Source organism: Anser cygnoides, chromosome 8 (assembly GCF_040182565.1).
Source record: "Anser cygnoides isolate HZ-2024a breed goose chromosome 8, Taihu_goose_T2T_genome, whole genome shotgun sequence".
Classification (NCBI taxonomy): Eukaryota; Metazoa; Chordata; class Aves; order Anseriformes; family Anatidae; genus Anser; species Anser cygnoides.
In genome coordinates, this window is record NC_089880.1 from 31,652,536 (window position 1) to 31,668,290 (window position 15,755).

At 41.5% G+C, this 15,755-nt stretch overlaps 1 protein-coding gene across 2 annotated transcripts in view; it reads right to left on the reverse strand.

Annotated features, from left to right (window-relative positions):
• The window catches only part of JAK1 (Janus kinase 1), a 58,744-nt gene that overhangs the window by 3,804 nt on the left and 39,185 nt on the right, over positions 1-15,755 (reverse strand). For both annotated transcript variants that reach the window (XM_067001261.1, XM_067001262.1), the window contains exons 8-22: positions 14,066-14,239; positions 13,130-13,287; positions 12,315-12,438; positions 11,472-11,658; positions 9,382-9,488; positions 7,976-8,122; positions 7,090-7,177; positions 6,415-6,542; positions 5,778-5,913; positions 5,193-5,344; positions 3,869-4,019; positions 2,472-2,566; positions 1,777-1,969; positions 1,026-1,150; positions 53-225 (exon numbers count right to left, since the gene is read on the reverse strand). In XM_067001261.1, the coding sequence (XP_066857362.1) occupies positions 53-225; positions 1,026-1,150; positions 1,777-1,969; positions 2,472-2,566; positions 3,869-4,019; positions 5,193-5,344; positions 5,778-5,913; positions 6,415-6,542; positions 7,090-7,177; positions 7,976-8,122; positions 9,382-9,488; positions 11,472-11,658; positions 12,315-12,438; positions 13,130-13,287; positions 14,066-14,239 (2,138 nt within the window). The remainder of the gene's footprint in view (positions 1-52; positions 226-1,025; positions 1,151-1,776; positions 1,970-2,471; positions 2,567-3,868; positions 4,020-5,192; positions 5,345-5,777; positions 5,914-6,414; positions 6,543-7,089; positions 7,178-7,975; positions 8,123-9,381; positions 9,489-11,471; positions 11,659-12,314; positions 12,439-13,129; positions 13,288-14,065; positions 14,240-15,755) is intronic.

Genomic DNA, 15,755 nt, shown 5'->3' on the forward strand with positions numbered 1-15,755 from the left:
AGGTTATTCTGCTGCACAGTCTGATTAATGAAAATTAGTTCTAATTTATTACCAAAAAACAGGGCTGTCGAGGTCATCTTTGACAGTGTAGTACTCCTTATCAGTCTCAATTGCTTTGGTGAGACCAAAATCACCAATCTTCACTCTGTTCTCACTTTCAACAAGGACATTTCTTGCTGCTAGGTCACGATGCACATACTGACGGGAGCCCAAATAGTGCATTCCCTGCAAGAGAAGAAAGACTTTTACTCTAGTTTCTCCAACATTTATGTCACTGTTTTTCTTCCAGTTTCCCCCTCAAATGCTCCCTTATTGATCTGGTAATACTCCAGGCAGATATTCAAATGGCAGGCTCTCCTGTTGGCACTTCCCAGGGTCCTTTTCTGACCCACATCCTCCCTCTAAACTCTGCCTCTGATTTCCCCCTGTTGAAGCAGTTTGTTGTGCTTCTGCTTTTACTCTGTTTAACTTTCAGCCAAGTGACCACCGTGTCCACAACCACCTCTCCATGACACGTTTCTTTATGTGCTGCTAGAGCTGATGTCTGTGTTTATGCTTCTTCTAATTGCCTGGTCCACCCTAATCACAAAGCCGCAGCCTCTTAAAGCACGTTGCTTCACGCAGTCTCACTCGCTGTACTGTGCACTTGCATCCCTTCCTCACTTACAAGATGTGCAGATTGCTCCTTCCCTCTTACCTGCACACCATTTCTAAATGCTGTTCTCCCTCCTCTCTATTACTTCCAATTCTGTAGTAGGAACAACTTCTTCTCATAGTAATCTTTTATGCAAGCGAACCAAATAATTACTGCCTTGCTGATCTTTGTGCCAATAGCATCTGCAACACTGGAGAGACTGCTTTAGGATACAGGTTCTTGGGGACAAAGCAACGAGAATGGTTTTGTTTACAAAGCAAGCCTCCCTTTCCCTTCTCCCTTACTCTACAAAATGAAATAAACTAATTAAACTAATAATTAAACTAATCAAACAGAGGAGTTGGCAGGAAGTATCTGGTGCCATGCTCACCTTGCAGATCTGAACTGCGTATTTGAGAAGTTGTTTGAGATTGATTTTGTTCTTGTTCCGTGGCAGATACTCCTTTAAGCTCCCAGAAGGAAGAAATTCCATGATGAGTTTAATCCCATTTCCTCCTAAAAACAAGAGCGTATGCTTAATTTGCGAGCATGCATCCCTTTATGTCATTAACACCTTTTGTACGAGGCCCACAGCACTGGTAATATTTGTTCTGGAATAATACTGACAACCTTGGCCAGACTATGGGCTACCTCCCGCATCAGTCATTGTACCAATACAGAGGAGAATCTATTCCAGGCAGCACAATTACTGAATATAAAGTTCTTAAGGCTTTTAAATATTAACTTAAAATAATCGCTTTTGCAAATGCAAAGTATGAGGCAATGGAGCTCTCTTTGATGATACCGCAGTTTATGGGGTTATGACCTGGCTGATGCTGTCAGCTCACTCCTGGAACACAGAAACCACCACCCTGCCCAGGTGGCTCATTCCTTTTAATGGATTTGGTGAGATCATCAACCCCTTTGGTCACATCAAAGTTAGCTAAGCACAAAGATGGGCAGGAAGAGGACAACTTCTGCCTCCTTCTGCCTCTCAGAGAAATTGCTGCTTCTTCCATGAAGAAAGAGATCTAAACCCGTAAGATAGAACTAAGACTGTTCTACTTTTTAAAATGCTTAACTTTTAAAGGAAAACTTTTATACTTTGGTGTATAGTTTTAGTATTCTTTATGAAGATTTACCGTCTTCTGTGCAAATTCCCTTATATTTGACAATGTTCTCGTGATAAAGATTCCTCAAGATTTCTATTTCCTTCTTGAGGTCAGCAATGTGATTCCCTCCGCTCTCCGGCTTTAGAGATTTAACTGCCACTTGTTCTCCTGTGTTGTCGCCTTCTGGATCGTATCTGCACAGTTCAACCTTGCCAAAGTGGCCCTAATTGTCAAAGAAAAGATAACATTATTTAACACAATGCTCAGTAACCGTAACGTCACTGATGCACTACTTCAGGCATTTACAATTCACATCTTCCTGCTGCGACACAGAAAGCATACGGAGCTATGTACACACACACACACTCATTTCTATAAAAACACAGAGACCAAAAGACCAGAAATTCCCCTTAGTAACAAATGTGCAAACATGATCACTGTTAACTGGCTATCCCCAGAAGACTGCCTGAATTTCCATACAGAGCACACCTACTTTCTTGAAGCTGGATTCACCAGGAATTCCCTGCCGCCCGTGCCCCTGAGCAGGCCTAGTGCATACAAAAAGCCTCCTCCTCGCGTTGCCTCCACCACCCCCATACTTCGTGCAAAAATTTTTGCAGCTGCCCTTCATGCTCAGCCCTAACTGGACTTAATGGCAACCTGGTCCAGAAAAAGTTGTATTTCTGGCTTCCAGCGCAGGGATCTAAAGCTGACATTCCTCTTACCTCTCCCAAATCACGGATCCTCTTCAAGAATCGTTTTTCAAAGAGCGTGGGGTCGACCTCTGTAACGGGCTTCTTCTCTGAGACAATATCAGGATCTGGGAGGGGAAAAAAAATGTCCTAAGTTAGGCAGACCCTTCTGCAAGGACTTCTTGGTCTTGACACTTCAAGGTATCCTTGGTCACTTCCAACCTGCTGCTCTAAGTGCCTCTCTCCCTGCTGTCCCAACCTATTATTTAACCTTTGCCTATTTGTTGACAGGGAATTCCTCCCATTTGCATGTGCCAGTCCATCATTTGCTTGCTGGGTCTTTCTGCAGACTCTGACTCAGTTTTCTCTCACAGTACTTCCCACAGTACTTCCCGCCCTGCAGGAGTTATTCCCCTTCTATGACTCTGTACTGCTAGACGGGCAGTACAGCTTTGCCCTTATTACACGCTGATTTTCTGTTAGCTGCTCTTTAGTAACTACAACAGAAGGTGAACCAGGAATGTTGTTAATGCTCTGATTCAGTCACGCGAGCCCTGTGGAAATCTCATGGAGCTCAAGGATTGCCTTAAAACTAACTTAAGCTGTTGCATAAAATACAGGCTATCAAATGGCAGTAAACACCAGCATAACTTAAGCCACATATTCAGTACAAATTAAACGCTTGCATCCTATTTGCACTTAATCTATAGAAAGGGGCACTTCCACTGTCATAAGGACAGCTCCCGTCAATACAACCGTACATTGCGTTGTTACTGAGATTCCTAATTCCTGAGATGCTGCTGCTCAATTGCCTACTTGTAATGCCCACTAAGTTCTAAAACACCTTGTTTCTTAGAACACAGTCAGCACATGTTCCTTCTAGCTTCTTTGTTTACAAGCTGTGAGGGCAGGAATTTTATTCCACAGAGGAGCAGCAAGTGAGTATCTGACAAAGTATCCACCTGCAAGATCACTGTGGAGAGGAGCCTGTTTTGTACAAGGGCTACACATTACAATAAATGGTTTCTAAGGCTCAAAGATTAAAAAAACACCTGCATATTAGCAGACTCTTACTAAAAATAAATCTGTTCTTACATAAACAAAAATGGAACATATGACAAAATCGTGTCAACTGATTTTATAGCAGCCGCTGTAAAGATAAGAAAGGATTTATAATTTGTGGTATATGGAGAAACAGGATTCAGAGTAACAGGATCTCTTCTCTCTGGTGACTAGCAATAGGACCTGAGGGAATGGCATGAAGCTGCATCATCGAGTTGGACTCGATGATCCTTGTGGGTCCCTTCCAACTCAGGATATTCTACAATACTGTCACCATGCAACAATGCTGCTGTAAGGTGTCCAACTTAGCCAAAAAACCAGGCCTTCTTTATCCAACCCTTCAGCCAACAAGCAAAACCAAGCCTTACTTTGCTCCTCCAGTTTGTTGATGTCTCTCATGATTGCTCTGAAGAAGGGTCTCTGGTGGGGATCGTAGTTCATGCACTGTTTCATCAGGTCAGCTAGTTCCTTGCATGATGGTGTTGCCAGCACGAAATGCCCCTCGTAGAACCTCTCCTTCTGTAAGGTGCAAATCACAGAATCACAGAATCATTAAGGTTGGAAAAGACCTCTGAGATCAGCTGGGGCAACCATAACAAAATGGAAACTCCTGCATGAATTTTAGCTTGTAACTCCATCAACCCATGTTCTGTATCAGAAGGTGTGACCGTAAGAGCCTGAACTCAGGAACTTTTTCGTAAGTTCATCCTCCTTTTCAGCAGTGACTCTAAATCATCTCCTGCTAGTAGAGAGCTATTATTGAGTCTGGTGCCGTCTGGAGCAACCACTTACAGCACATGCAGTTCGCAGTATGTGCGGAGCATTTCACCTTTCAGAAGGTATTTTTCTGCCAGGCGCCAGGCTCACCACGTTACTTAGGCACTGGGACACACGGCTACGTGGAAGCACTTGCCAAAGAAACAACATAATACTGGCTGCTCTTCACAAACTCTGAGAAGGTAAGAGCTCTGGGACAGATGGGACGAGGGTGGCCTTGTGCAAAAGCTCAAAGCAAAACTACCCCGCCGTCTACCACATGCAGGAGGTAACCTGCAGCCAGGGCAGCACGTTCCTTTCAGTTACCTCCTGTTAAAACAACTCAGGCAGTGACTCAAGTACTCAAGTCATTTCCTTCAGGCAAGCAGCAGCTGCCTTGCTCCATCACCTTCCCAACACAGCAAAACTTCAAGAGAGAAAAGGCTGATATGGAACAATGCTGAGGGACTCTGGCAGCGATGAACAGAAACTGCCAGCAGTAAAGTAGAACGATTTTTTTTTAAGCTTTCAGATCAAGCAATGTGGAGTCCCAAGGAGACTAGTTACGAGCCAATGTCCAAAAGGAACAAACAAGAACAGAAAACTAGGTGCTTTTAAGCAGAACCTGAGTAAGTTTTTAACTGGACGTATTGATTAGAAAAGGGCAGGTGTGACAGCATCAGAAGCTCTGTTCAGTTGTCACCATGCTGCATTCTGAGAATCACCAACAAGGTCAGGTTGAAGCAATAAACAGCATCTTTGTAGTAAGGACAACAATTTCTGCTGTGATCTGTGGCAATTTAAACAGCATTCGCCCCTTGTCAAGTACAGCTGAGCTGGTTTTGGTACAAGTTGAAAGCAACTTAAATTGGGTATAGAAACTGAAGTGCCAAAGAGGATGCATGCCCTGGTAAAGTTAATATAATGTAGTTTTACCTCTGCTAACGTCTTGTCTTTCAGTGGTATTTCTCCATTGTAGCAGATTTCCCACAGCGTTGTACCAAAACTCCACTTATCTGCTGCAATGCTTAAATTTTTTGAGTCTTCAACACATTCAGGTGCAATCCAGGGAATTCGCTCGACACATTCTTAGATAAAAGACAGAACCAGAGCATTTTGGAATTAATACTGAAGGGCTTAAGACTTCCAGCTTACTTATTCTTGCCTAACAGCTGCTTAACTAAAATAAACGAAAGCTGCAGTATTTGTCCAGTTTCAGGGAAATCTTGATTCTCAAATCCCTGTTCTCATACGGACATTTTTGTGGCTTTTATAAGCCCTAGCTTTGAGCCATCCAGAAACTAAGACTCCTCCTGTATTATCTCACTGGACTTTCACATGACTTTAGGAGAAATGAATACAACAAGCACTGACCATCAGCAACACCCCTTTAGTTCAGTGTAGTTTTCAGCTTCACAAAAGCTGATTGCTGTTATTTGAGAACCAATTCTAGCTGGTATAATCTTCATTATTTCCCTTCCCCACCACACTGAAGACGAAAATCCGATTCCTGTAGCATACCTTGTCTGGACAGCACGGTTATTGGTATTCCCGGGTCGCTCAGCTTTATGAAAGGACCATATTCAGTATCAATTCCCTCTCTTGCCAGTAGGATGTTTTTAGTACACACATTTCCATGTACCAAATCCTTATCCTCCTACAGTAAGGTAGGAAAAGAAAACGGTGAGTGCAATGAGCTAGCAATGCTCAGCAAGTGCTCTAACACACCTATGGCATGGGGGGAATCACTGTAGAATACTCCAAGCTGAAATCCAAAAATACAGCTTGGAAGAAATCATCCTAGAGAAAAAGAGGGAAAGGAGAAGTAGGAACATGCTGTTCAGTCTTAAGCATTAGTATTTGTAGGTCTGATAGATTTTAGAAAAAAGACCAACATTTGATTCCTGTTTCATGACAAGAAAAACTGCAGAAATGGAACACTGACGTGCAACTACAAACAAGGAACCAGTGGCAAACACAAGCATGAAGTGTTTGGCTTATTTAAAGTAATATAAAGATTTTTTTAAAAAAATTCTATACATTGCACAGTCCCACTGCCTGCGAGAGGAAATTCATTAGTTACTAACGCAGATGAAATCTGTGTAGCCTTAGATTGCAGCAAGCTATAGACAATGCTTTTCTCAAGGTGCCTTCTTACCAGGTAGCTTAGTGCACTTGCAAGTTGCTTGGCTACTTTGAATTTCCAAGGAGTTGTCAGGAGTTCACTTTTCCGATGCATAAACAAATCCAGAGGCCCAAATTCAACAAACTCTTCAACCATGACATCTACAAAGTCGGGTACATAATGGCAGTATTGCAATGACCAGTGTCTGGAGAAACCTAATAGGCCTGTTCCCAACTTCTCTTTCCACCCCCCACTTCAATACAAACTGGTTGTAAGATGTCATTATTCCACCTTCTTAAAGTTTATTTCAGTGCTCAAAGAGTCCACACTAAAAGGCTGCCAAGAGAGGCTTTGCATAGTAGAAGACCAGAAAACTTGGAACAAAGCATTTCCAAGGCCACGGGGCAGAGCCTTGCCAGGGAAATGGCTGCTGCTAGAAGGCTAGTTTGTATTGACGCTACTGTCAGCACTTGGCTTTCTGACCTCAAGGAATCACCCTGTAACACTTTTATTCAGAGACAGCACTGGAAGGGAAAACTCGTTAGTGAAAGGACTTGGCAGCTGCTTGGCTGTTCCCATTCCACTTCTGTCTGCCCTGAAAAATCAACCACATCTCCCTCAAGGCTAGCTCTGAACTGAATGGCTGCCCTGTCCTTACCAAAACCTGCTGCTTCAAAATCTGTCCAAAGAGATGTTAACTGAACTCACCTTCTACGTCCCGGACACAGACTCCGTGGAGGAGGACAATGTGCTTGTGGGAAACCTGCCTCATCATGCTCGCTGTTTCAAAGAATGCCTGTTAGAAAGTGAAGGAGATTAGCCATTAAACTGCTGATCATCGTGGCGGTCGTCCATGCCCTTAACAAACTACAAAGCAGCAATAACACAAACATTTGCAAAAGATCCCTGTGTTTTCCAGTAGCATAAAGGGATCGACATAAAAGGATCATAAAAGGATCAACAGCAGGGAAATGCTGTCCCGCTGCAGTAACGGGGCAGGGGAGGGCTGTTGCGGATGTGTTGTTCACTGGGTCATGTAAGCAAGCTGTGCTCTCCCTGGCACTCTCGCAGACACACAGATACCAGGTCTGATCACCCCCACTGTGATGCGTTATTAGCTTCTCTTAGTAGATGACTAAGCAAAATGCAAATAAAATAACTTGCCTGTGGCCTTGTTGATGACAGAGCTGGCAACAGACTGCCAAGCCCACTGCACAATGCAGAGGTAGTTTCTGGCAGGTAGCGGTGCCCTCACTGAACTCCCTTGCTCTCAGACGACAGTTCAGACCTTGGTATGGGTATGCCCGTGCGTTTCACACCACTGCAAGGTGTGGGTCCATGTGCAGGCTAGAAGTAAATAGTGGATTACTCCTGCCAGAACCCAGTGCTGCTTCCTGTCTAAGGAAATCAACTTTTTTAGCTTCTCAAAGGGCTGATCAGTGATGGATTTGACTACCTGGAACGGTGAGAGGTATCTTCAGCGTTTTTCCATTCCCCTACCGCATACACAAACACTAAGTTTCTCAGGCATTGCATAGTTACAATGTGGTGAGGCCCAGTATTGCAGGACAATAGAAAAAGAGAAAAAACTTGCCAAAGAAATGTCTCTGTGGCTGGGGTCCAAGACTTTGAGGAGGACTTTAATCTCTTTTTCATTTTGATATCCTTCATTCTCATCATCTTTGTAGTTGAGAATCCCTGAGTAAATCTGTGTTCTTGTCCCTCTTCCAAGATGTTCACCCTAAGACACAACACGCCACATACTTTCAAACCAGGACACGAAGCAAACAAATACACATTTACACAAATAGTTGAATCTGCACTCAATTCTGCCTCTCAGAATTAGCCCTCCACTTAATCTAGCTACATGTACTTAAAATTATTAGAGTGGAAAAAACAATGACCGTATGTTATTCTTCATTTTAGTAGTCTCTCTGAGAACACTTACCCCGTAAACTCATTGGATATTAAAGGGCTATTACATCTCCACTAACATCAAACAGGCTCAGTGTGATTTAGTGCGATTAGACTAAACATCAAATGAATAAATAGTAACTCTTATTTACAATAAGCTGCTATTGAGGCAATCTTTTATGTGTTTCCAAAAGTTAAGGAAGTAATATTTCAATGGAACACTTTGTTTGGGAATGTAATTTCCTCCTAAATAACAGAGGATTCCGTCCTGGGATATTTTTGCAGGAAGTCTGCATACTGACTGCAAATTACCAATCAAAAAAACAATTGATACAAACTCTATCTGTCTTCCCCAGTCAGTAATGTTTTTGTTTTGTTTTGTTTTTAAAAAAGAAAAAAAAGATGAACCTTTATTTAACCGAAGAAGCTAACTGCATGATTTAAGAGGCAAAGTCTTTTAGAAACGTTCAGTGTGATCTGTGCATTCAAACAAATGTTTTTTAAAATTTATTCAGGTTACCTGCACCACTAACTGCAAGTGACTGTCACAAGATTTAGGAACATATCTGCTACATCAGTTTGGAAAACAAGATTCTGAATGCCAAGACTCTGCAGACCTTTTGAATATTTTACCCTTTTTTGCTGTGCTTTTTTGTGCTTATTGTCTTAAACCTCAAGTTGCCCATTTCCCCAATATGCCAGGCTTTAAAAGATACAAGTACACTTAGTAACAAACCAGGTAGCAACAGCAGGTCCTAAGACTTCCATGATTTTTTAATAATGACCTTACAAGCATCTTTTTTCACATGCATTAGAAAATTGCTTAAATATTCATTTGATTTCTGGTGAAACGCATTACTCCCAAGCTTTGCTTCTTTTTCCATGCAAGGCCACGTAAACATCTGGATTCTGCAATAAGAAACTTTAATACAAATAAAGATTCAAAAAGTTTTATTGAGGAGAAACGGGAATAGAAGAACTGTCCAACCAGCCATAATGTAGCGATTCTCTATTACCTGACTGGGTATGGAGGGCTGCCCTACTTGTTGGATTTTAAGAGACAAACAGTGTTCAGCAGCTACCTACCTGCGTAATTTCTTCTTTGAGAATTCGATGGAAACTCAGCTGCCCTAGATGATAAACAGGCTGCCATTCCTGAGCCTTCTTGGTTGCAACTAGCAAGTTGGAGATCTCTGGAAGGCAAGGAGAGAAAATACTCGTTAAGACTTCTCAAAGATAACTGCATACATTCACCTTTCTCAAACAGTAACATTTTTGTATGTTCACTGAAGTAAATTCCCAAATGAATGAGAAGGGAGAAAAGAAGAAACTTTGACCAAATTCCTGTTCAAGTAACTTCTGCTCATCACTCAACAGAGAATTCACCAAAACAGAGCTATATTTTTTATTTTATGTACACAATCTAACATGAGCTGTATCACAGCTGATAAGAAACCATTGGTACTTACTGCACAGAGAAGTATCCAGGGCCCAAAAAGACACTACTTCGGCCACAGATTAAGTGAAATAACACACATTCCCTCCTGCCTACAGGTATGGCCCTTTTCCACTGTCCAGGTGGATATGAGACAGCTGGAGTCTCATTTCCTCTCTTTACCTCCTTGAAAGTTTCTTGTGCTCTGGGAAACACTAACAGTCTGTTTTCAAAGCATAAAACTTAAAGTAGGGAACGCGAAATAAGCAGAAGGAAAAGTCTGTTGCTGCTTCCCCCTGTTTCTGGTCAGGGAGAGGCATCATTAGATCCAAAAGCCTTACACGTTACTGTTGTCTTCCTGCATCTGACAGCTGGCGTTATTTATTACGATACAATGGTTTTAGATGTCTGCGTGCACCTGGCCCTCCCAGTACTGGGAGCATAACACATACCTGCATCAGGACTAAACCACGGTCTAGCACCTGAAAACAATCCGTTAACAGACCATTTGTTGGAAATGTTCTTCTCTTTCTTCGGGCCCTAAGCATCTTTGTGAATAACCAATTAAACAGACAGATTCAAAAGAAAATGAAGAGAGAAAAAAAAACAGGGAAGAAACAGAATAGGGAACAGCAAAGACAACACACTGGGTCCAACTGAAGTTCAGAGATGCAACTGTCATGACAAAAGCTGAGGAGGGGAGAAAACTCCTTGATCTGTTTTGCTTATTTCATTCTGAATACAGCTGTCAAAATTTAATTGAAATGTCAAAACGTTTAATCTCTCCATGCTCCAGACAATTAACAACGTTCTTGAGAAGTGCTAAAAAACTCAAACTAGCTACACAATGCTCTATGACCTTCTAAACAAGCAGGTAATGAATGCAGCTCAGTTATTCCCCTTATTCTAACAGGAAACCATTATCTGATCAACACAACCATGCCATTGTGTGTTTCCTTTCATAAAAAATTCAGCTGCAAGACACTTGTAGCTTACAGCAGTTTTAATAAGTGTTGGCATTAACAGTTTAACAAATGCACAGTTGTCCCAGTCATCTAAAATCTGATCTCACAGACAAATCTACTGACTTCAAGGGTGCTCGGCTTGATAACAGCTCCAGACAAAGCTTTCCCCACTGCTCTGTGAAGATTAATAAAACAAACAACACATCATAATGACAGCAAATAAGCTTGAAACCAAAGGTTGCCATGCAACAAGCTGAAGGTTGCAAACCTCTGCTGGAACAACATAACATGATGCACGGCGGCACTGCCTGGCGTACGTGACTCAGTGGAGAAAAGGAAGAACCGTATATGGTCCCTGCTTTGACACAACATCGCAGCTCATGACTCAGAGTCAGCTGTGACATTTTCTTCTTAAACAAATCTAGCGCTCTGCCTCTGCCATCGATACTGCAGAGGCCAGTTGTTCAGGTGCAAAAAGGCAAACCACTGTCATCAGAAAAGTTCATACAAACAAGGCTCTTGAGAAGCACCAGCCCCTGAGCATCCTGTACTGAGCTTGTAACACTAAAAGGAAACCCCTAAAGCCTTGTTCACAGCATTTGCTTTTGCTTTTTGACAAGATCCCCAAACACAAGAGAAGCAAGAAACTTAAGTAACAGAAGAGCTTGACACAAGAATACAGAACAAACAGAGCAGACTAAAAATGCCTCCAATGCTGAAGCTTGTTTTCCTTTCAACAGCAAAGTTTGTAGTTTTTCTTAAGGGACAGAGACTACCTCTTGGTTTTGGTTGGCAGCACCTCTTCAGTGTAAAGCTTATGTTGTCTGTCCGAAGTATTTGTCCTTTAAGGTGATCCATCAGCTCTTTTAAGGATGCGAAAGATTTGTTTGAACCGTGTAGGAAGTACCCGCCTTTTTTCACCTCAATCTGGAAGTTCTTGTACTGGATTGAACTATTTATCATCTGGAGAGAGTGGGAAAAAAAAGAAAGGAAAATACTGATCACTAAAGTGAAAGAACATTTGTAGGAGTGAATAAAGCCATAAAGCCTTTGAAATTACTTCTAGGAACAATTAAACACTTGCTCCTATGCTAGCTAGGTTCCTCTAATCAAACTTCAACAAAGCCGGAGAAGGCCCTGCAATTCCTGTAACCTTCAGTCCCAAGAAGGCTCATAAAAAACAGAGTGGAAAAAGAGCAACATAAAGATGCGAACTTTTAACAGGTCCAAATTACAGCTTCTGTGTTCTGCACAGCCTGAGAGTATTCAGAAGCCCTGACTCTTCAGAAGGAATTTTCTTCCATGCTCAAGAAGCATTAGGTAAGTTGCAGTGACAAGCATATGAGTTAAATCAGCTTAATTTGAACCATTCATGCACAGTTCTATTGCTATGAACAGAAGTGTTCTGGATGTAACAAAACATATTTGTCAGAGAGAGCACAAGAGTCTGGGGAAAATAAAGCTATGAATACTAGTGTCTACCCCCTGCCGCATCAGCTGTCGAAGAAAACTAAGAGGAACTGCCCTAAAGAAGACAAATATAACATCATGGATTACAGGGAGCCACTAGTCTTTAGCTCATTACCAGATTACTGCTGGGAATGCCACACCTGACGTACCTCTGAGCCTTCGAAACAAGTCACTGTCATGAGGATGTGGTTAAAGTTCGTGCAGCTCCATCTCAACACGTACATTCCTGCTTCATTTCCTTCCTGTCGCAGTTTGTTGATGGCATATTCGGTGCTGAAAGAGTCAACGTGCAAATGAATAAAACCATCAAATGAGCAGTTGCATCCAAAAGCTATTGTTAGTAAATACACAGGGAAGTAATCCTAAATTTGGAACAAAAACATATCATCGTAACTTTCGTAACTTACAAATATTTATACTATTATTAAAACATAATTTGTGTTTATTACATATGCTCACATTTATCTGCATAAGAGCAAGGAAAGATTTATTATGCTCTTAGCATGCTTAGTGGGGAAACTCTGCTTCCAACACAGTGCACACGTAAGTTCTCTTAAACACAAAAGGAGAAGCCAGAAACATGAACAGAAAGGAAAATAATTCATTCAGCAAATTAAAAATAAAAAGCAAAGCTTCGTACATCCATTCAGGGACTCCCAGGGTCAGCACAGATAAGAGTAGAGTTTACCTTTGTGTACCTAAAATATTCCCATCTGCTCAACTGATGATTATAGTTATTAGTGAAATAAGTCTCAAAATACTCCTACGCTGATGACGAGAGAATTGGTGACATTATTTTTTCTTCTGATTACATGAAAAAAGTTGTCCTACAACCTCTTGGTAACTAATACTGGCCATTACAGAAACCTTTTAAAGCCAGATTTCCTCAATGGATTCAATATGCCGCAGAATTAGAGGACTAATTATTCAAGTGGGTCAGTTCAAATAAAACCATTTTACTAACCAAATGGGTCCGTGGCATCCGTTTTTTATGTTGTGCTCGATCAGTGGGGGAGCCACATCTGTGCAGAGATAATGGTGGGCATCTGCTGTAAGTCTGAAGTATCCATCTATCAACGATGCAAATGACAAGGCCTCATCATGTGAGGACAGTTTTAATTCCTAAAACAAACAGATATTTTAGTCAAGAATTCTTACAGTCCTGTTAAAATATTTGAGAAATATCTAGCAATTTATTCAAAGTGAGTAAACAATTGTTCAGAAACACATGATAGAAAACCATACACATTTAGGAGGCCAACAGTGAACGTTCTGCACCCTCCCTACTTATTACTGGCTAGAAACTCATTCTGTGGCATGACTTGCGTTCTGCTGTAATCCTGGGTGAGATCTGTAATGCAAGCTCTTGCAGTACTCATTGTGAAACCTCACAAGTTCAGGACTAGGGCAGGCATGTTGGATTTGAAGCCAAGGGCACTTTGGTAGCTCCTTTCTAAATTCTAACAGCTGACAGCCCACAGAAAGAAAAAAAAACAGTTAGGACACTAAAATTAGTGACTCTCCTCCTCCTCTCTCCCAAGGTCCCTCTGCCCTCCCTCACTGAGCTCCTCTTTCTTGACGCTGCTTTTGGCTGTTTCAGGCTGTACCCAGGAAGGCCACGGGCTGAGAAGCACAGCTAGGAGATCATGAAGAGCTTGGGGAGATGATAAACTCTTACTGGTATGCAGTAACAAGTGTAGAGAAATAACTGTCTTCATCAACTTGCTGCTCTTCTAATTAGCACTTTTGCATTTGTACACTGTTGAAGACAGCACATTTAACTACTATTTAAAAGTCCCATTAGGAAATGTTCCCCAAGGAGGTTGTCACCTGTCGCCCAACAATACTGTGCCACTGTAACAACCCACAGGAGGGAAAACTATCCAGGTTTGGATCTTACCATCCTTTTGTTATCCTGCTTGTTAATGCTCACAGTAGACTCCTTGATGACAATGTGGGTGATTTCAGGGAAATAGGAAAAATTGTTCCATAAATCTCGAATTTTGTGTTTTTCTTCTTCCTTTTTGGTTTTGCCATCAGATTTTTTCTTCTTCTCCTTTTCTGTCTGTACAGACTGCAAATATATTTGGGATAAAAATATACCAATACAAACATTTTTTTAGCACAGTGCTTTCACTACGAAACAAAAATTCACAACAAATTAATCTTCTACATCTAGTTAATTGCTGAATGCCTTTGCACTGAATTATCAATTCTGTGATCACTGCCTGTATTGCCAGGACTTACTTCTATCAAGAACTGTCCATAAGACAACTTTCGTGAGGATGAAAGAAACCAGTTGTTAGCCAGGCAAGTTACCTCTCTCTCTCTGCTAGCAATAACAATAGTGGCAGTGCAGGGCTGAAACAGCGATACTGAAATTTCTGAAGTATGTACATGAAGTACACTTTCTGAGCTCAGCCCAAGAGCCAGAGCGACACTCTTCTCACGGCGCCTGCCTGAACTTCTGCCGACAGCAGCTGGAAATCTGCACGCAGACCACAATGACACTGGTCGCCTCACAGATCAAAAATTACTGAAAACTATTACTAACTACATACTTAAAAAATACAAACGTTCAGACTAAGCAAAGCTTCCTGCTAGTCACTGAATGCTTTTCACTGGGATGAAGTGTTTGGTTTAGCCATTTAAATAAAAATAATCTACAAATCAGTAGAAACAGAAGCCTTGCAAGAAACAGGCTGTACATCTTGCAAGGTTTTCTTCTCAATATCCGTTCTTCCTTCCCTCCCCCTCATTAATATTATCATTTCAAACAGAAATTCTCCACCAGAGATAATTAGCTTACATCTAAATGTAGCGAAGCACAACATTTTCTGTGCTACAAAAGATAGCCATCAGTAGGTTTCTCATCACAGTAGGGAACTGAGGCAAGCAAAAAGAGGTCTATTTGTTCATGTATTGTATGTGGAGAAAAACTATAGAATATGCCATAATCCCTTCAAGCACAAAGTACATTTAATATTTATATACACAAAGTACAAAAGAGGTTAAACAAAGTGAGCTCAGCAGCACTGAAAGTACATCATATAAAATATCACTGGCATGAGAAAGCTGAGCTTTAATGTCACTATATTTTAACTTACTCATGAAAAGTCTATCAGTATGAGTAATTCTGGCATCTGGGGTTGCCAAACATACAGAAAAAAGCATAAGCAGACCTTGATATCAAGACAGAGCACCAAACCGTAAGGGCCTCCACGTGCATTAATCTTTCATGACTTGAATCTGGTCTGGCAGATACAGCAAAGTCTTAAGTTTTTCTGGTGAAACTTCCAGGCAAAGAGGCTGCCAGAGAGTATGTGGAGTGTGCATCCTTGGAATTTCCCCAAGACCAGAATGGCTAAAGCCCTAATCAATCTGGTCTCACCTCGGAGCTAACCCTGAGCAGGGGGTTGGACATGACAAATCCTGAGGTCTCTTCCAACTTGAATTATCCTACGATTCTATCAAAGGAGCCCTTTTAAAAAAGAAAAAGCTGATCTGCAGTGTCTGAAGATCATGCACACTTTTTAGCAGTTGTTGTGCCCCCAAAAGTAATCCTCAAATTCCCATTTATCAAAGGATAC